General features: G+C 36.5%; 1 protein-coding gene across 1 annotated transcript in view; it reads left to right on the top strand.

The window, feature by feature from the left end:
• Positions 1-22,430, top strand: part of CTDSPL2 (CTD small phosphatase like 2) — a 69,053-nt gene that overhangs the window by 27,986 nt on the left and 18,637 nt on the right. Inside the window, 6 exon segments of the mRNA XM_032623079.1 lie at positions 7,050-7,188; positions 8,716-8,865; positions 14,587-14,799; positions 18,780-18,858; positions 19,155-19,266; positions 22,023-22,109. Of these exon segments, the coding sequence (XP_032478970.1) occupies positions 7,050-7,188; positions 8,716-8,865; positions 14,587-14,799; positions 18,780-18,858; positions 19,155-19,266; positions 22,023-22,109 (780 nt within the window).

Raw genomic sequence — 22,430 nt, 5'->3', positions numbered from 1 at the left:
GGCGAGTGGGGACTACTCTTTGTTGCAGCACGGGGGCTTCTCATTGTGGTGGCTTCTCTTGTTATGGAGCACGGGCTCTACGCACGTGGGCTTCAGTAGTTGTGGCACGTGGGCTCAGTTGTGGCTTGCGGGCTCAGTAGTTGTGGCTTGTGGGCTCTAGAGCGCAGGCTCAGTAGTTATGGCGCACAGGCTTAGTTGTTCCACAGCATGTGGGATCTTCCTGGACCAGGTCTTGAACCTGTGTCCCCTGCATTGGCAGGTGGATTCTTATTCACTGCACCGCCAGGGAAGTCCCTCTTTTATCGACTTTTATTGAGCAGGCTTCAGCACAAACTACTGTGCAAGAGTTTATAAGTTTCTCGTAAGTTATGTACACTTCTTTGAACAATGCAATATGATAACTTTTTAAGATATCTCACTGGGTTTTGTAATTTAAGTTTGAAAAGCTATAACTTTTTGGCTTTTAAAGATCTCATCATGTGTACATTTAAAATATTGAGTTTCTGTTTTTAAAACGGAATGATTGTTCTCAAATGCAACTGAATCGGCACCATAATTCTATTTGAATATGTTCTATTGCATAAGACAACTTAATTTTACAGCCAAAGGGACATTAGTTTTATCATATTTTCATTTGTAATTTACAGTTTCGTTCAGTTATTTCTTAGAGTATATTCCCCCCTTTCATGAGTTAGAGAATTCTATGTCGGTTTCTTTTCATCACTTGCAGTAATGGATTGAATTTACAAGTCGCCCAGCTCCCTTTTTCAATCCAACAATCTATTCTTAGTTCTAAATTATAAATTTTCTTTTATTTAAAAAGAGTTACTAAATTCTAAAATAACTTTTAGGTGAAATTTTAAAAACCAAATTTAATAATATTGCAAAGCAAAACAAGAGTACTCTTACTATGTTTCCGTATATACATAGAGAGAGAGAAAAAAAATAAAACTTTGAGACTTCAGAATAATTTATTGGATCATAATGAGACTACAGAGATTATAGCAGGTGTTAGTGTTGAAGACAGTAAAAGCACAGTAGAAATATTGAACACAAAGATCTTTTGTATTTACTCATAGATTTGCCGTAGTGGTATTCATTCCTTATTGCAAATTTAGGATCCCATCTGGTATTATTTATTTTATGCCTAAAGAACTTCATTTGTTATTTCTTGTGGAGATCAGCTGGAAATGAATTGTCAGCTTTTCTGTCTCAGAATGTTTTTAAAGTGAACAATTTAAAAAATTTATGTATTTACTATCTCTTGCCAATTTTTCTTAACAGTTTATATATTCTGAGCCTGAAGCCATTACATACTATCTTTTTTTTTAAATTACAACACGTGGTCTGATAAAGTATGTATGTATGTATTTATTTATTTATTTTTGCTGTGTTGGGTATTCGTTTCTGTGCGAGGGCTTTCTCCAATTGTGGCGAGCGGGGACCACTCTTCATCGCAGTGCGTGGGCCTCTTACTATCGCGGCCTCTCCCGTTCCGGAGCACAGGCTCCAGACGCGCAGGCTCAGTAGTTGTGGCTCACGGGCTTAGTTGTTCCGCGGCACGTGGGATCCTCCCAGACCAGGGCTCGAACCCGTGTTCCCTGCATTGGCAGGCAGATTCCTAACTGCTGCGCCACCAGGGAAGTCCTACATACTATCTTTTAATCTTCATTTATCTTACACAGGTTCTACATGTGTTCTGTATGTTTAATGCTTATCCTCAGTCCTCTAGTTATGATCTGTAGTCATTTTTGTTGTTGAAAGCTCATTTTCTGGTAGATGCCACACAAAGCACTCATGGGCACTATTATCTGAGTTCTGTGCTTAAAAATCAGTTTTACTGAATATGAAATCCTTGTCTCACAGTTTCTCTTCTTGATTTTTTAAAATGTTATTCCATTTTCTTCCAGCATAAAAAGCATTGCTTTCACAGTTTGATGGTACTCTAATTTTCCCTATGTAGATAAATGGATTTTGCCTTGTTCTCCAAAGGATTTGTTTTCTTTAAATTCTGTTAAGTTTAGGATCTTGGTAGTTGTTTTTCTGGGTTGATAGTTTTAGTTAAACAGTATACTCTGGGAATTTCCTGGTGGTCCAGTGGTTAGGACTCCAAACTTTCACTGCCAAGGGCCCGGGTTCAGTTTCTTGTTGGGGAACTAAGATTGCACAAGCTGCACAGTGGTTGCAGCCAAAAATAAATAAATAAATAAACTAGTGTACTCTTTCAGTATGTAATTTCAGATATTTTATTTGAGGAAAACTTTCTGATATGCTCTTGTTTTAGCTTCCGTCTCGGCCTACTGTTTTCTGTCTGTTGGATCTTCTTTGTCCATATTCAGTGCTAGACACATTTTGATGTCTTAAAATCCAGCCCCCCTCCCCCATTTTACCTTCTCTTTCTCTTAAAGGCATAATGTATTCTATTTACTCACTTTTATGTCTGTTCTAGTTTGGTCTTTATTTCCAAAAATTTTTTTCTCTTATTTCTAATTATTTTGTTCTGTTACTGAGTTTTTTCTAACTCTGATGTATATGTCGTATCACTTTCTTAACTCTTTTTGTCTTTTTTGAAATAAAGGTATATAATTTTTGTCTGTTCTCTTGTGCATTTTTTTTTTTTTTTTTTTGGCCACGCTGCGCGGCACATGGGATCTTAGTTCCCCGATGGAATCCACACCCTCTGCAGTGGAAGTGCAGAGTCTTAACCACTGGACCACCAGCAAAGTCCCTCTTATTTCATCTGCTGTCATTAAATTGGCCTGCCATGCTTTCAATTGAATATCTGCCTGTTAGCTATTTGGGGCTTCTCCTGTTCTCAGATGTGTCACATGCCATGTTGCATTCCTTTGCTTTCTTCTGCACTGGTACAGATGGTTACTCCAGTGTTATGACTGTTGGTTTGTTCTCATCTGCTTGGAGTTTGGGGGAGAAACCTTGTTTCCTGCTTTTGTTGTAAATTGGCTTTTGGGGTTTTGTTGCCTCTTTAGTTCTCTGTATTTTTCCTTTGAGATTCAGAGATTTAAGAATACGACCTTCCCAAGATTTTCCCTTTAAAAGCCTATCTTAAGAGACAACTTTGAAAAATACAGATTCCAGACAAGACATTGTAGGGTTATTAAATTTTAAAAATGTACAGTAATGTAGAAATCTTGTTTTTCCTAGTTCCTCTTCTAAAAATCATACTATATCCAAAAATGTCCCCAAATTATATACTTGAATGTTTAAGGAAGAGTAGGATTTGGTGACACATTTCAGAATTGGAGCATCATCAGACATTTGAATGCATTATTCTGAAGGATGGAATTTTATTGTCAATGACTGCAGACCTTGAATCCTGATCTTAACAGCTTCCTCTTTCTCTTTAGAGATGTAAGCTCAAGTATTTGAATATATTCTCAATTGACCACAGTATAACCTTTTCTGTTATATGGGGCACCTGCATATTATAAGTTAGCTTATATATACTGTTGGTAAATAGGGAAGTAGTTTCAGTATAACATGGGTGGGTTTTGGTTTATACGTGATTTTTTCTAAACTGGACAGGGGGATCCTGAATAATGGGGGTAGAATTTTATACTGCACACAGAGTTTTTAATTAAAAGTGGTAAGTTGTGTAAGGGGTTCCCTCTCAGAGAGGTACACCCTGCTCTAGCAGGGACTCTTCTTTTCATATGGCAGTTTGCATTTCCTTTTTTGTCCATTTTAGCAGTCTTCCTGGCTTAAAGCTCCACTTCTCAGCTCCCATAAACCCTTGTTTCTACTTCCTTTTTTTTTTTTTTTTTTTTTTTTTTTGCGGTACGCAGGCCTTCCAACGCTGCGGCCTCTCCCGCTGCGGCCTCTCCCACTGCGGAGCACAGGCCCCGGACGCACAGGCCCAGTGGCCATGGCTCATGGGCCCAGCCGCTCCACGGCATATGGGATCCTCCCAGACCGGGGCATGAACCCGTGTCCCCTACATCGGCAGGTGGACTCCCAACCACTGCGCCGCCAGGGAAGCCCCTCTACTTCTTTGCTTCTAATACCTTTTATTAAGCTCTGAGGAAGCATTTCAGCTGCTCTTAGCTGCTTAACTGGGGTGTGCAAGTTATCTCTGGAGGTCCCAATCATTGGTTTTCTTAGTGCTGTGGTTACAGAGTTACAGGGGCATTGGCTGATCTGCCCCAATGTACCCCTCTCTACCGTTCTGGACCCATTTTTTTCCCCATAAGCCTTGTTACTTTTAGGGTTGCAGAGTGCAAAGTTTCCAGGAATGTATGTATGTATTTACATTATACCAGATGTACTAAGAGACTTCAAGAAAATGCTGGAGCTTAGTGTAGTGAGGCTTTACAGCATTGTTTCTGTTCTTGAAGGACTTTATAAAAAGAGCCCCTATAATTCTCCTGTAATAAAGATCCAGTGTTTGGGATTTGAGGCTTCCTATTCATCATTTTTAAATGCAGGGGAATAATAAACAGTAAAAATTTGAGGAATTATGTTGTGGATCACTGAGGCTTTATTTTGTGCTAATGAGATTGTTTTGATGAACCTACCTAAAATTAGAGAAACTGGTGAGTAAATGTAAAATTCTGTATTGGATGATACTTACAGTATTATCTTTTTTCTATTTTGATCCTGGTAGGGAATTGTAATTTGGGCCATTTACAATACCAAGGTTTGTTTCAGAAATAATAATATTCAACTTACAGAAAATGCATAGTAGTATACTGTATTATTATTTGTTGTGGAAAAATCTAATCCTTATCAAAAGATTTTGGGTACTTTCATTAAAACAGCAAGGAATTATAGGCCAGTATTACAGTAATGGAAGAAGATTGCTCATGTGATGGTGACTCTAGAAAAATTGTACAGATGAGGAAGATGGATGTATAAATGGAGAAAAATCAGGTTATTGCATGGAGTATAATATTTTAGTTAAGTCCTGATAAACCCATTGTAAGTTGAAAATGTTGTAAGCTGAAAATGCACTTAAGACACTTAACCTACTGGATGGACATCATAGCTTAGTCCAGCCTACCTTAAACATGCTCAGAACACTTACATTACCTTACAGTTGGGCAAAATCACAAGTGTTGAATGTCTTATGTAATTGATTGAATACTGAAAGCGAAAAACAATAGTTGCATGGATACAGAATGGTTATAAGTGTGTCAGTTATTTACCCTCATGATCAAGTGGCTGACTTTGAGCTGTGGCTCACTGTGGCTCACTGCTGCCGCTGCCCAGCATCACAAGAGAGTATAGTACCTGCAAATGGCTAGCCTGAGAAAAGACCAAAATTAAAAATTCTAAGTACAGTTTCTACTGAATACGTATTGCTTTCACATCACTGTAAAGTCAAAAAATCTTTAAGTCAAACTATGATAAGTCTATATTGCAAAAATAGTGTAAACTGGTCATGTGAATTTGCCCCATATAAGGAAATGAATAGAGAGCTTTGTTAAGGAGTAGACTCCTTAGTGTTAATTTGGACATTTTGAGAATTGACATTAGGTGTGTGGCAGTGGCAGGCCCTATTAATTTTGTGTCATTTTTGGGACTATGTGATAATGCCAGCAAATTCCAGTCGGGTTCGCTCAAGGAAATGACCCCTGTTCTTTTGAGTAATTCTAAAAGTAAGGAAAATTGCTGGAAACTTAGACCACATTGTGAGATTCAGTATTTCAGTAGCATGAAAATTTAACGGACCCTGGGAAAGAATCTGAATTGTGAGGATGCTGTAATTATATTTGTGTATTGTAATAACGTTAATAAATACGACTGTCAGATTTTTTCTGTGTTTTCTTCTACTGTTAGGTATTAATTCTGTTTGTTTCTCCTGGATATGAAAAAAGAGGAGAAAGCATATTACAACATATTTTATCTTTTTAAAAATCTGGGCTTCCCTGGTGGCGCAGTGGTTGAGAGTCCGCCTGCCGATGCAGGGGACATGGGTTCGTGTCCCGGTCCGGGAGGATCCCACGTGCCGCGAAGCGGCTGCGCCCGTGGGCCATGGCCGCTGGGCCTGCGCGTCCGGAGCCTGTGCTCCGCAGTGGGAGAGGCCACAGCAGTGAGATGCCCGCGTACCGCAAAAAAGAAAAAAAAAAAAAAATCTGAGCATAGTTGACATACAACATTATATTAGTTTCAGATATATAGCATGATTCAATTTGTTTTTTGGTTGCTCCACACGGTATGTGGAATCTTAGCTCTCCAACCGGGGATCGAACCTGTGCCCCTGCAGTGGAAACGTGGAATCTTAACCACTGGACTGCCGGGGAAGTCTGATTCAGTATTTTTATATATTGCAAAATGATTACCACAATAAGTCTAGTTAAAATCGGTCAGCATACATAGTTACAGAATTCTTTTCTCTGATAACTTTTAAGATTTACTCTCACAGCAATTTTCATATATGCAATACAGTATTATTAACTGTAGTCACCATGCTGTACGTTATATCACTGCGACTTATTTATTTTATAACCTTTTGCACCATTTGACGCCTATCACCCATTTCACTCATCCCCACCTCCCTGCCTCTGGCAACCACCAGTCTGTTCTCTGTATCTGTGAACTTGCTGTTTTTGTTTTTTGTTTGTTTTTGCTTTTTAATTCCACATGTAAGTGAGATCATATGGTATATGTCTTTCTCTGACTTTTTTCACTTAGTGTAATGCCCTTTAGGTTCATCCATGTTGTTGCAAGTGGCAAGAGTTGATTCTTTTTTATGGCTAAATAATATTCCATTGTTATGTATGTATGTATACGTGTGTGTGTTATATGCATATATGTATATATATATATTCACTGCATTATTTACAGTAACCAAGATATGGAAACAACCATATCTAAGTGTCCATCAATTGATAATGGTAAGTGTAACCTGTAGGGAATTCCCTGGCAGTTCAGTGGTTAAGACTCGGTGCTTTCACTGCCATGGGTCCGGGTTCAGTCCCTGGTCAGGGAACTAAGATCTCACAAGCTGCGTGGTGTGGCAAAAAAAAAAAAAAGTAACCTGTAAAGCAGAATGACTGTTCAATGCATGTTTTTCCCTTTTATATCTTAAGGAAGAGAGAGAAAATCCTTCAAAACGGAGTAGAATTGAACGTGATATAGATAATAATTTGATCACATCAACACCAAGAGCAGGAGAAAAGCCTAACAAACAGATATCTCGAGTAAGACGGAAAAGTCAAGTAAATGGAGGTTTGTTAATGTTTACATATTGCTTTATTAGGTGTAAGAGTTCTCACTTGACATGTTTGTGTTCTGTTTTTAAAAATCTACTTTGAGCAATTTCTGCCTTATTTTTGTAATCTTCTTTGTATTAAATATTAGTGGCATGAAGTAAATAAAAATTTACCTTCCTAATGTAAATCTACTTTGATGAATTAAAGTGACAAAGGCAGAGCAACTAGCTTTATACTGTTTAGCATGAAAATGTATATGAAACTCATTTCTTAAAGCGGTAATAATTGTGACTTAATTTATTTGAAATATGTACAAAGAATTTGTTTCTGGATTATGGAATTTCAGAGCTATAGAGGGGGCTTGAAGCTCTCAGGTCCGCGGTTCTCAACTAGGGGTGTTTCTGTCCCCTAGCAGATGCTTTTCAGTGTATGGAGACCTTTTTGGTTTGTCACAACCTGTGGAGGGATTGCTACTTGCATCTAGCAGGTGACGGTCAGGGGCACTGCTAAACATCCTACAATGCACAGGACATCCTACCATAACAAAGAATTATCCAGCCCAAAAGCCAATAGTGTTGTTGCTATTTATAAATCCTTTTCTAGATCAGTATCTTATTGTATTGCTGACAAGCTCCTCAAAGTCAAAAAGGAGAAAAAAAAGATGGACAAGCAGAGAAACCTATACAGAATAGCACTTTAGAGCATGGAGTGCTACCTTTTAACCAATACTATTTTAAACACAGCAGTGATAATAATTCCCTACCTCTTTCCTCTTAATGCAGTGATGTATCTCCATTGTTAGAATTGACCATAAGGGAGAAAAGGGATAGACAAGTTAAAAGAGCACTAACAAAGAAGGAAAGAAATGTGCTAAAGTTGTGGAGGGTCAAGGATGATTTATTAAGACATTTGTATTTTATATTTTCCCAAAACCCATTAAATTTCTTTTATTTATAAGAAACTTAAAAAAAAACTGGTTATTCTTCCTAACTACTCTGAAATGGTGCCTCACAATATCTATAAGTAGTTTTTGACACTGCTGTATATATAGTCTTCTGCTTCAGTAGAACTAGTTGCCTCTATTTATTTAGCTGTTACTCATTAGAAATAGATTGGGGGGTAAGTTTTGTGAAGTAGGCAGCATCCCAAAATGTAAATAAACAAAGACAAAATCTTGCATTTGTGTTTTTCATATTGTAACTTGCTTGCTTTACTTACAAAGAGTTTTATTTCATTTTCTGTTACACTGTGTTGATTTGAAGACTTTCAGTCTGTGTAATTCCAGATATAAATCTACTTTGTAAAAACTCAGTAAATTTTAGCATTTATAAACCATTATAAATAAATTTGTTGTAAAGATCATTTGATTTACAAGTGATTTACCTCAGGATTTCTTGAAATAATAAGCTTTTTAACATTAATGTTCATCAGTTTTCCTTATGTATTTTGAGGGAAAAAGTTATTTTTATAATGAATGGTTTAGAACACATTTATGAAAGTCATGTTTTCTAGATTGCAACTATTTTTGTTGTTTCTTTCTTAGAAGCTGGTAGTTATGAAATGACAAATCAGCATGTAAAACAAAATGGAAAATTAGAAGATAATCCTTCCTCTGGCAGTCCTCCAAGGACTACATTGTTGGGGACCATATTTTCTCCTGTCTTCAACTTTTTTTCACCAGCAAATAAAAATGGTAAATATAAGTCATTAACCATAATTTGGGTTTAAAAGATTAATCGTTTTCCTGGCTTTTTAAAAGATCTGTTTGATTTTTTTGGCGTATTTTTGTTAGCATCTTATGTTTGTTTTCAGCCTCGTTAAAAATACACAGACTTTTTTTTTTTAAAGAATATATTTTCTTTCTTTTATATTTATTTACTTTATTTATTTATGGCTGCATCGTGTCTTAGTTGTGGCACACGGGATCTTTCGTTGCGGTGTGTGGGCTCCTCATTGCGGCACGTGGGCTTCTCTCCAGTTGTGACGTGTGGGCTCTGTAGTTGTAGTACACAGGCTTAGTTGCGTCGCGGCAGGTGGGATCTTATTAGTTTCCCGACCAGAGATTGAACCCAAGTCCCCTGCATTGGAAGGTGGATTCTTAACCACTGGACCACCAGGGAAGTCCCCAAAATACACAGCTTCTAAAAGGCATTTTTTTTTTTTTTTTTAGTGACTGAAATAAATGTAGGTTATGTTTAATTAACTATCTGAAAAGCTAGATGATAAACTTTGGGCTGGAGGGAAAGTATTATTTTTTCTGTGTTGGGATGACTTCTGCATCTTTAGAGTGTGTACAGGAGAGAATTGAGAAGCATTTTCAATATTCTAGATTAGTAAAGTATAATTTGTTGAATATTTTGAGTGAGTTGAAACCAGATTTTTTTTTGGTAATACAATTTATTTTTATTATCATTTGCTTGTTTTTTCCCCCCGTAGGGAATCTTCAGTTTAGACAAATAGTAAAACTACCCTAATTCACATGAATTGAAGGTTCCCATTGTATGCCTTTGCAAAAAAATTAAAAATGGCCTCTTTCTCAACATATCTTTTTAAAATTATCTGGTGTCCTATTTTTTCTGATAATTAATGTCTAATTTCATACATGATAATTTAGTCTCTAGATTATTTGAGGGCAAGAGGTCATGTCTTTATTTTTACATCTGCCATGTTGTTTGATACAGTATTGGGCACATGGGAAATAGGCATTAAATAACTGTTGCCTGATTTCTGGATGATAAAGCAATTTTTAAAAGGCAGAATGGTGCACTGTAAAATCAAGATGATGTAGGGGCAGAAGTAATGTATATTAGCACATTAAAGAACTGTGAAGTCCTAGAATAGAAACAAAAAACTACCTTTAACTTTGTTTAACCCAGTATTCCCTAGACATATCTGACCAAGTACTCTTGTGTGGAACATCTGTTAACATCTTAACATCTTTTAGAACTAGTGCCTCCTAAAACATCTTTGGAAATGCTGGTGTAGTGGGAAAAGAACAGGCTTTGGAGTTAGATAAACTTGTTTTAAATTTGTTCCCAGCTGCCACTGTTTACTTATGTTACACTGGACCAGTTCTTTAAACTCTTGAGCCTCTTAATCCATGAGAAAGGGTAGTTATACTTAAATGTGAGGAGTGAAGAGTCCAGTTCACTCAACAAATATTGAGCATCTACTATGTTCCAGCCATTGTGATAAGTATAATAAATTTTTATAGGTGCCTTGAGAGAGGTATGGAACAGTATTCAAAGAATGGAATGGTCCTGTATTCTGGGTGGTGGCTCACAAAAGGCTTCATAGAAAAGCTGAATCTTGAAAGATGGTAAAGGGCATTCCATGTAGAAGGAGCAGTGTAAGCAAAGGTACAGTGTATTTCAGAAACAAATTAGTTTGTCACAGATGGAGCATCAGATTTGAGGAGTGCATGGGAAGGGATAAGATAGGAGAATTATAAAGAAGTCAGATTATAGAGCCAATTTTGTAGGGTTTTTGAACTTTATCCTTAGTCATGGGGGGATGAATGAAAGGTTTTAAACTGTGAGTAATATGAACAGGTTTATGTTGTTGTTGTTTTTTAAGTTTACAGCTTTTTTTTTTTTTAATTTATTTTTGGCTGTGTTGGGTCTTCGTTGCTGTGTGTGGGCTTTCTCTAGTTGCGGCGAGCGGGGGCTACTGTTTGTTGCAGTGTGCGGGCTTCTCACTGCGGTGGCTTCTCTTGTTGCGGAGCCTGGGCTCTAGGCGTGCGGGCTTCAGTAGTTGTGGCTCACAGGCTCAGTAGTTGTGGCTCACAGGCTCTAGAGTGCAGGCTCAGTATTTGTGGTGCACAGGCTTAGTTGCTCTGCATCATGTGGGAGCTTCCCGGACCAGGGCTCGAACCCGTGTCTCCTGCATTGGCAGGTGGATTCTTAACCACTGTGCCACCAGGGAAGCCCAGATTTGTGTTTTCTAAAGATCTATTTGTCAGTAGCATGTAGGCTAAATTCTAAAGAGGCTGGATGCAGGGAGAACATTAGTAGACTTGTAGTCCATGTGAGACTTCATACAACCTTACTTGTAGTATTAGAGAAGAAAAGAAGGATCAAAGATGCAAATGGACAAATTTTGGAAACAGATTGGAGGTGAAGGAAGAGAGAGAGTAAGATGTACACATTAGATTTTCAAGAGAGAAAAGTAAGTTCCTGGGAGATAGATAATTGAATTTAATTTGGGCCATGCTGAGCCTGAGAGGCCTTGAAACGACCAAATAAAAATGTCTACTAACAATTTGTCATTCAGGTATGGGGCTTAGAAATCTGAATAAGCAGTAGAGCATGGTATTATTAGCTTACAAATATTAATTGAAACCAGTGGACTAAATGGTCCATTTGGTTCATCAAACTAAGACCAGAATCTTGGGGAAAGACATTTAAGGACTGGACAAAGCTAAAGAAGCCAACAAAGGAGAAATGGAGGAAACCAGGAGAAACTGAGTCATAGAAGCCAAAAGAAGAGACTGTCAAACCGAGGGTCAAACAATTGTAAAGATAGAAGGAAAGGAAATGAGCATTGAAAAGGTATCATTAAACCTGGTAATTAGATGGTCATTGGTTTCGTTTGCCAGAAGAGTTTCAGAGGAGTGATTGGAGTTGGCAGCCTAATCCATGGGTTAAAAGAGTGAAATGGAGAGTAAGAAAGGGATCAGCACATATAGATTACTGTTATGAGGAACTTGAATATGAGAAAAACTAGAGAGGTCATGAAGCCTCAAAGGATGTTTTGTGTTTGTGAGAAGCAAGCATGTTGTTAAGCCTCAGGGAAGAGTCTAATAGGTTAAACATAAGGGAAAAAGAAAAACTCATGAAGAAAGTTTCTAGGATCTACTGATAGGGATGGGATCAAGAGAACAGGTAGAAGGATTAGAATTGAAACAAGGAGAATAGACATTTTTCTCTGATGCTGGAGGAAAGAACATTTGGGCAACAGTAGTTCATGTTTGATAGAATTTTTTCTTTGAAGGAGGACATGGTATCATTTTGCTGAGATGGTCCTGGTGGCAGGGATTGAAGAGAATGAAGGTTTAGAATGTTTGCTATTGGGTATAAGTAAAAGAAGCTGAATGACTCACACACAGAAATACTGAGCAGCATGCTATAGGCGTAGCTAAGATTAGAGGATTTTATTTGGAGTACAATCAGTCTTTATAATTCTATTGTTTTCTTTATTACCTGGGTCTAGTGCCTGAGAAGCCTGTTAGATTGATTCAAGAGGGATTTCTATGATGAATGACAGTGGAAAGACAAGGAAGCGAGGACAGTGAGGCTGCTGGCTTGAGAGTGGTTTAAATAATACACCATGAAGTCTAACTAGATGAGGAGGGTGGAGAAGAAGCCACTGAGGGATGTGTTTGGATAAAAGAGATTGGCTTTTATCAAAAGTGAAGATCACATGTAATAGAAATATTAGATAGATAGTTAGATAGCTAATTAGAAGATTAGGAGGTCGTGGTAGGAGATTAATTATTTGAATTATAGGTTTCAGAGGTGAACAGTTTCTCTGTGATAGTGTCCAGGTTGTAACCATGGTAATAACTACTAAAGAGCATTACGAATGTAGTTGGGGCTAAATAGGGCAAGACCTTTGAGGGTTAGTTATTGGATGAGTCATTGACATCACCTGTAATAACTATATAGGCATTTAATAGAGCAGTAAACTGGTATCTAGGTGTTAAATTCCTCTGAGATTGAGAGAGGATGCTGGCAATAGATGGTAGGTGACAGCAGAGGGCATAAGCGAAGAATTGTATAGCCAGGTGACAGCAATCTCAAAGGAGCAAACATTTTGACACATTAGTGGAAAACCAATGATCTGGTGGCGGCAGTGGAGGTAAATGAATTCTGATTGAGAAACAAGTATGGGAGAATAAACAGCTTTGAGGGAAGGGTATCAGGAAAAGAGATGTCTTTTGGAAAAAGGTTAAATGTGAGGCAATGAGGGAGAAAGAATATTCTGTGAGGAAGTTGAGAGTTATTGGTGGTTGATTTTGTTGTTGACAATGACATTCAGAGGATTTCATAAAGAAATGGAGACTTGGGGTCAGTCCATAGTGGAAGAAAAATTGGGCAGTGGGTTCATCTAGGGGATGGTTGAATATAATGAGGAAACTAGCTTCTATCTTTGTTATTGAGATGGAATTTCGTTGAGAAATTGTTCTTGTGTCTTTGAATAAAAAGGTTCTCATGGTTAGGGGAACAGTTAGCTCATTTTTAGAGAACTGTCTCTGGTTTAAAAATTACAACTGCACAAAATGGCTAGGATGCTTAGTACTAGAAAGATCAGGAGCTGTTTGAGGATAATGGAAAATTGTGTGTGTGTGTGTGTGTGTGTGCGCGCGCGCGCGCGTGCTGTGTGTATTGCCCAGCACATAGTAAGTACTTAATAAATGATATTTGCTTTAATGAAGAGAAGTTCTGTGGTCAAAAATACTGTATGACAGTTGACCCAACAACAACATGGGTTTGAACTGCACAGGTCCACTTAATACAAGGATTTTTTTCAATAAATACTATAGTATACAATCTGTGGTTGGTTGAATCTGAGGATGTGGAACTGTGGATATGGAGGGCTGACTGTAAAGTTATTCTCAGACTTCTGATTGCATGGGGGTCAGTGCCCTTAACCCCTATGTTGTTCAAGGGTCAACTGTATATACTTCAGAGTTCCTAAGAGACTGGATCTTAAATGTTCTCACCACAAAAAAGAAATAATTATGTGGCAGGATAGAGGTGTTAGCTAACGCTCAGTTGGTAATTATATTGCAGTATATAAAGTATTAAATCAATATGTACACCTGTAACTTATACAATGTTATGTTAATTATATCTCATTTAAAAATTTTAAACTTCTAAATTGACTTGTTTGACTATAAATGGGTGTTTCTAAGCTATTTGAACACTCTTAAGAAAACTTTGCTCACAAATATTACTCTAGCTTATAATAGTCTTTATTCCTTATTTTTGAAATGTCTAGTAAAGAGTCACTAAATAATGGTATCCTCAGCTTTGTTTCTGTTCCATTTAGTTTTTCTAAATATTTATGAATTTTTATTGAATATATTTGACATGTAACATTGTATAAATTTAAAGTGTACAACATGTTGATTTGATAATTTATATATTGTAATTTGATCATCATCGTAGTGATAATTAGCATATGCTCTCTATCATGTTATATAATTATTCTTTATTTTTGGTGGTTGGAGTAATTAAGTACTAGTTTCTTAGCAGGTTTGATGATTATAATATAATGTTGTCTGTATTCACTATACTGTGCATTAGCTCTCTAAGGCTTATTTATTACTTGTTTTAAGTTTGTTCCCGTCTTTTCCCACCCACTGTGAGCTTTTAAGTGACGATTAATGTACAATTAATCATGATTTCAGGAACATCAGGATCCGATTCCCCAGGACAGGCTGTGGAAGCTGAAGAGATAGTAAAACAGCTTGATATGGAACAGGTGGATGAAATCACTACCAGTACTACTACATCAGCTAATGGAGCAGCTTACTCAAATCAAGCAGTTCAAGTGAGGTCATCAATAAATGGTTTAGAAGAAGCAGAAGAAACAGTTAATCGTGATATCCCACCCCTTACAGGTAAATAAGATTCCTTTTTTTCTTATACATTTTCATGAATAGTTTGTAAAAATACTACTGTATTTTTTCTTAAATAGGCAGATTAAATATATAAGTTTTTCTTCCTTGAAGTTAATAAAATTAAAACTGGAAATAAAACTTTTCCCCCCAAATCCAGTCATTTTGAAATTGAATTTTTTTAAGGTTATTTTGACTGCATATTAGTCACTTTACAGTTTAATTATGTGTACCGGTCTTACCCCTTAGAGAAATTTAACACAGCTAACAAAATAATATGCTTACATTTATGAACATATTTATTATAATTGCACGAGTCTTAGATCCCTAAGGTCTGAAGTCCTTACATAGAGGTAGTCTCATACCTTCAGATTTGTTTCATATACAGATGACATTCCCAAAGAAGAAGCTTCTGTTCTTGGGTCTCTCCTATACACAAACTTTGCAGCCTAATTCTGGATGCTTTTAAAGGCCTAACATAATTGTTAGGTCCCTGAGCCAGTTGTTATGGAAATGTAGAAACATGTGAGGTCAGCATTTGTTACTTCTGAGGGTTGTGGTAGGTAGACATATAAGGCTAAAAGATGAAATTGTATTCCATTATGATTAAAAGCAGAAATAAAACTGAGGATGGACATCTTTTCCCAGGAGAAGTTCTTAGACTTTTATTTTAGATTTGTTTGTTTTTCCTTATGGTGCCAGATATTTGAGAGAGCCTAGTACATATATATTGGTTGAGAAATAAGTTCGGCAAAGGAAGCAAAATGATGATCTCTCTGATATAAAGGGGAAACTTGAAAAAAAATCATTGAAACAGCATGATACATTTAAAGAAAAAATGCATACAACTATGAAACTTATATACAGTGCAACCCTGTATCAGTATGAATAGAAAAGCAGCATAATAGAGTTAAGGTTTATTTTATTTATTTTTTAAATTTTATTTATTTTTGGCTGTATTGGGTCTTCGTTGCTGTGCGCGGGCTTTCTCTAGTTGCAGTGAGTGGGGGCTACTCTTCGTTGCGGTGCGCAGGCTTCTCATTGAGGTGGCTTCTCTTGTTGCGGAGCACGGGCCCTAGAGTGTGCAGGCTTCAGTAATTGCGGCGCGTGGGCTCTAGGGCACGTGGGCTTCAGCATTTGTGTCACGTGGGCTCAGTAGTTGTGGTGCATGGGCTTAGTTACTCCGAGGCATGTAGGATCTTCCCAGACCAGGTCTTGAACCCATGTTGCCTGCATTGGCAGGCAGATTCTTAACCACTGTGCCACCAGGAAAGTCCAAGGTTTATTTTAAATTTGTCAAATAAGGAATTCCCTGGCTATCCAGTGGTTAGGACTCTGTGCTCTCACTGCCGAGGGCCCGGGTTCAGTCCCTGGTCGGGGAACTGTTGGGTTGGCCAGAAAGTTTGGGTTTTTCTGTAAGACCTTGAGGGAAAAACCCGAACAAACGTTTTGGCCAACCCAATAAAATCCCACAAGCCGTGTGGTGCGGCACTCAATCAATCAATAACAAATAAAATGTTAATATTGATAATGTTTAATTATAATGTTATAATTTAAGAATAATACTTAACGTAACAAGCAAATCTAATGCTGATTACTTTGCCTGTTGTTACAAGCTAGTGAATGATAAGGTATAGCACAGGCTTCAGACGTGCAGGCTCAGTGGCTATGGCTCACGGGCCCAGCTGCTCTGCAGCATGTGGGATCTTCCCGGACTGGGGTACGAACCCATGTCCCCTGCATCGGCAGGTGGACTCTCAACCACTGCGCCACCAGGGAAGCCCCAAAGCCAGGGCTTTTGACTTCTTTGATGTTTTTTCTGTTTTTGTGCTTCTACATAAACCTTTGTACTCATTTTTTTCTGACAACTGTGCCTACCGGAAGGGATTTCTATAACTTTAGTTTCTAGAGGGGAATAGTAAGATTTACTCCATTTGTCTCATTCATTCGTTTTTCTAACATTTAATTGAACACGTACTTTTTGTGATGGGCACTATTTATAAAGATGACTAAGATGTGCCCATTGACCCTGAAGAGTATATGATCTAATTGATGAGCCAAGTATACACAAAAATTACTGTACAGTGTGGTGAGTGCTGTTACAAATAAATGAGCAAGATATTGAGGTGGCTCATTGCAGTTACTCTGGGAGGATCATGAAAGGAAGAAGTAAAAGTTTTGCTGATCTTCAAATATGAGTATGAGTGACAAAAGTGGTACTTTTCCCCAACTTCAAGAACGTAGCCAAAGAGAACAAGAAGGAAGGAGGCTGGCTCTACCATTTACTTATCTGTGTGACTTTAGATAACTTATTTAAGCTCTCTGAGACAGTTTTCTTAGCTTTAAAATGGTAATAATAATTTAGAGCTTTGAAAGCTAAATGAGATGAAATATGAAAAATGCTTAGCATGGAGGTGCTCAAATACTAATTACTTCCTGTCCCCCTTTCTCTGAGATTAATAGGAATTTGAAATAGTAAAGTGGTAGGAAGATATATTTTTCCATTTGTCCCCTTGTGCTAATGAACCGTTACTGGCATAAAGTTGTTAGAAATGAACAAAAATTCTGCTTTATATCTGTTGTCATTTATTGAACATACACACTGTATTGGCTCTGTCTCAGAAGGTATTAATACATGGTAATAGCAAAAAACATAAGTTTTTATCCTGAAAGACTACTATCCACCAGTATTCCATTCCTATAGAGAGAGTACAGCAATTTTTATTGAGGCCCACTGTCTTAGTCCTTTCAGGCTACTGTAAAAAACTACCATTAGACTAGGTGACATATAAACAATAGAAATTTATTTCTCATAGTTCAGGAGTCTAGGAAATCTGAGATCAAAGCCCCAACAGATTCAGTGTCTGGTGAAGATCTGCTCTCTGGTTCATAGATAGCTGTCTTCTTACTGTGTCCTCTTATGCCAGAAGCTCTGCAAGCTCTTTGGGGGTCTTTTTTAAAGAGCATTAATCTCATTTATGAGGGCTCCACCCTCATGACCTGATGACCTCATGACCTCCCAAAGACTCCATCTCCAGACACCATCACATTGGGGATTAGGTTTCAATATATGAATTTTAGGGCAACACAAACATTCAGTCTCTAGCATCCACCTTAAACTTTCATCTCCAAGACATTACCTGTTTAGCTTGTAAGTTATCATTGTCTCATTGAATTTAAGTTGTAAATATTGTCTTAGAAAATTCCTAACATAATTTCTAAAGCTTTATCAATTGATCAAATTTTAATTCAAACTTAGAATGGACTATGTGTCGTGGAATACAGAATTGTTTCTTGATTATTTTTAAGTTGCTTGTAAATGAGAAGTAAAATAATGGGTCTTCTAAAGCACTGATTTCTATATACAGCATAATTTCTTAACTTTTAAGATCATAGACAACCTTGAGAATCCTGTAAAAATGTACATAAAACATTTTTTCATAAGTCTAGGTGTTTGTAGACCTCTTAAAGCCTGTTCATGGATCTTAGGTTTAAAACTACCTTTGGGATCTGTTGTCAGCACACATATATTGACTGCCTGTATGTACTGTGCACTTTGTGAAGTATTACTGCTATGAGCACCATGAAATTTTTATGGTTATACATACAAACATCATCCAGTTAGAAATGGAAATTTTGTGGAGTGTATTTTCCTAATAATATACTCCACAGTGTAAGTAGTAAATAGTAGGAAATAGTGTAAGTAGTAAATTTTCTCTTAGCTGTTAGGGATTTAAATTTTGCTAGCCATGATATAGCTTGCCACTTTGTCTGTAATGGTAAATTTTTCCTTTGGATCCAGAGTTAGATCTATGTGTTTATAAATTTACTTTTAAATACTGTTTACAAATTATTTCTGTCTTATCTTTAACCTAAAATACACAGGGCTTCAGGAAGATCTTAATAAAAGCAGTAAAAATGTATACTTCATGGAAGCATTAAGTGAGTAAAAGCAACATTTTGTTTTTCACTTTGTTAAATAGCACCAGTAACTCCAGATAGTGGTTATTCATCAGCCCACGCAGAGGCCACCTATGAAGAAGACTGGGAAGTATTTGACCCGTGAGTTTTTTTTTTTTCCCTTTCTCTCTTTGAAAGGAATGAAAGTACATGTGTAGAGGGGTGGCTAAATGGTATATTGCAAAGAGCATTTGACCTGTAGGTATTAATACTTTGCTGAGTTACTGAAATACTAATTTGTATATTTTCAGTTTTACTTATGTGTTTTATAAGTTTGGTTTACTCGGTTAAATATGCATTATTTAATTAAAAACTTAAAGATGGGCTGAATTTAGTAATATGTTTTATATTTACAAAAAAGTAGAAATGTTGAAATTTTCTTAAAATTTGATTTATAGCTATTATTTCATCAAACATGTTCCACCACTGACAGAAGAACAACTAAATAGGAAACCTGCCCTTCCATTGAAGACAAGAAGCACACCAGAATTCTCCCTAGTTTTAGACTTGGTAAGTATATTGTCTGTAGAGTTAGGGAAAATAAAGGCGTTAAATTCTTTTTTAAAAATACTAGCCCAAAATACCTAAAAGAATACAAGTGAATGAATAGCCTTACACATACATTTACTATAAAAACATGTCTTAGGTGTTCTGAAATGTTTTTATTTTAAGCACAGTCTAATGCCAGGGCCTCCCCAATTTGTTGGTTTCCAGTACCCTTTGAAAATAAATTAGGCTTTCTTTTTCTCCCCCAACAACCCCCGCTATTTCACTATTTTTCTATTTAAATTAAATTAATTATTGCCCCCATACTCCTATACCCTTAGTTTTGTTTTTTAATGTCCCAATAAATTCTAATTTCATGGCTAGATTTCAACCTTTTTGGGGGGTGGGGGAGTCACAGTCATGTTCCCCTGAAGGACCTAGATCTTAATGAGTTAACCTCATGCAAGACCATACTCCTTTTCTTGTTCCTTTTTTGGGGGGAGGGGCAATCTATGTAATACTTAATACTAAGTATTAGTATTATCTAATACTAATAACTTTATTAATAGAGTCTCAAAAGCATGACTTCTTAATGCTGACTAATAAAACCTTTAATATGCTCTCTTGGTGTGAATTTTAAAATTTATATTTTTTTAGGGTACCAGAAGAGCTTTGAAAACTGAATATCTCTTATCTTTTCCTAACCAAATTTAATATATGGTCACCATTATTTACCATCTGCTGGCAATTTCTTGATATTAGCAAAAATATGTATCTATTATATAATACTGGAAAACATTTTACTATTTAAAAGCCTTTGTTACTAGTAACCTATAGTTGGAAATGTGGTTTAGTTCTTATTAAAAAAATTTTTTTTTATCTTAAGGGAAAGCATATTTTTAAAATCTTAACTAGCATATATAGTTGTTTTGAGAGTTGAGCACCTTAGCCTTTGCCTAGCCAAAGAGATATAAATAAAATAGGCATCCAGAAGGCCTAAGTATTTAAGGTGTTTATTAGAGGATAAGTAGGCAAAAAAAGAAAAATTTTGAAACTGATTATGAGTAGTTTAGATTTGATGTACAGAAACTGAAAAAGATTTTGCTAGATTTTTATGTTAGCAGTTGATGTCATGATAGCAAGTTTGGCCATATAATTTTTAATCCAATGTGGAGGTAAATAGAGAGGGAAAGATAAGAATTGGTGAGCATAAATGAGTAATTTTACAGAATTGGGTAAAGAAGAATGATCAAAATTTAGATAGGCTGTAGATGAAGAAAGTAGAATTAGCTATGATTCAATTAGAAGAAAGAGAATACCTTTTTTAAAGATACTAAGGGAATACCTTGAATTGTGTACTCTGATATGCTATTAAAAGAAAATGTGGGTGGACCTAGAGTCTGTCATACAGAGTGAAGTAAGTCAGAAAGAGAAAAACAAATACCATACGCTAACACATGTATATGGAATCGAAAAAAAAATGGTTCTGATGAACCTAGTGGCAGGACAGATATAAAGATGCAGACGTAGAGAATGGACTTGAGGACATGGCGGGGTGGGGAAGCTGGGACAAAGTGAGCTTTGACATGTATACACTACCAAATGTAAAATAGATAGCTAGTGGGAAGCAGCTGCATAGCACAGGGAGATCAGCTCGGTGCTTTGTGACCACATAGAGGGGTGGGATTGGGAGGCTCAAGGAGGAGATATGGGGATATATGTATACATATAGCTGATTCACTTTGTTATACTGCAGAAACTAACACAACATTGTAAAGCAATTATACTACAATAAGATGTTAAAAAAAAAAAAAAGAAAAAGAAAAGGAGGCATATCTAGAGTATTTTTTGCTCTTTGCCTCCCCAGAGTTTAACTTTAGGTTAAAAGAAACACTCCAGCTAATAAGATGTGGAATCACAAGGTATGAGCATTTGTGTTTCATTTTAATTCATCTTAAACACATCGAAAAATTTGGGGGGTAGTTACTAGCAGCTTTATTTTTTTAAGTGTTGTCACTTTCTACAAATGGAAGCCTTTTTTTTTTATCCTTCAGGATTTGAGAAATATACATATTTGCACATACCTTACGTTGAATGATCCTTACCTTCTTTTCCTCATGAGAAAACAGGGCTTGGTAATCAAAGATGAGAAAGAAGTCTTGATTGACTGCTAATTTAGTTAAACAATGTTTATGTCTATGAAACATGTTCAACAGATACTGAAATATCCATTTTCTAAAATAAAATTCTTTATAAAAGGTTTAAGAATAAGGAGCTATATATAAATAGAAGATATATTTTTTTAATAGTTAGATACTAAACTTCCATTGGCAAATTGTAAAAAAAAAAATTAAGAAAGTTTATATGTGGTTTACTTAACAGAAAGTTGGCAACTGCAGGACTCAGAACAGTGGTTGCCAAACATGCGTATGCATCCTAATCACCTAAAAGGCTTATTGGAACATAGATTGCTGAGTTCCTCTCTACTCCTTGCTGAGTTTGAATGATAAAAAATGGAGCTGGAGGTTTTGCATTTCTAACTAGTAGTTCCCAGATGATGCTGATGCTGCTTGCTGTTCTAGCAGCCACACATGAGAACAAGTGACTTAGAAAATTCTATCCCAGATTGCTATGCCACACACAATAATGTATTATAAATATAAAATTCCATGTATGAATGGGTGCTTTAATAAATGTTTTTGGTGATCATGAATACATAAAATTATCAATTGAAATGTCGTAATATCTTGGTTCATTCAATATGTCCTTTTTATTTTAAGGATGAAACACTAGTACACTGTAGTTTAAATGAGCTAGAAGATGCAGCACTTACTTTTCCAGTCCTTTTTCAAGATGTCATTTATCAGGTAATTAAAACTTTTTAACTTGAGTTTTGGCCTGTTAGATATTTTGAACAAAGAAATCTTTTGTAATTTTTTTTTTGGTGAAATTTAATGTGTTTATTCCTAATGGATTTCATGTGTATTTTAATGATTTAGTAACACAAAGTAGCATCATGCTAAATAAATAACTACATAAAACAACATAAATGTTACCCAAAAAATGTGAACTTTTTTTACCCATTGCTCTCTGCTAGTTTCATAACCTGTTTGCCAGCAGGTGGAGGCAGGAACACTGACATCTTAGGTCCCCGAGAGCTTGCCAGGTTAACACTTGGCGTTGTTGTT

This window comes from Phocoena sinus, chromosome 2 (genome assembly GCF_008692025.1).
Source record: "Phocoena sinus isolate mPhoSin1 chromosome 2, mPhoSin1.pri, whole genome shotgun sequence".
NCBI classification, from domain to species: domain Eukaryota; kingdom Metazoa; phylum Chordata; class Mammalia; order Artiodactyla; family Phocoenidae; genus Phocoena; species Phocoena sinus.
This window is presented reverse-complemented; position numbering and strand designations above follow the sequence as displayed.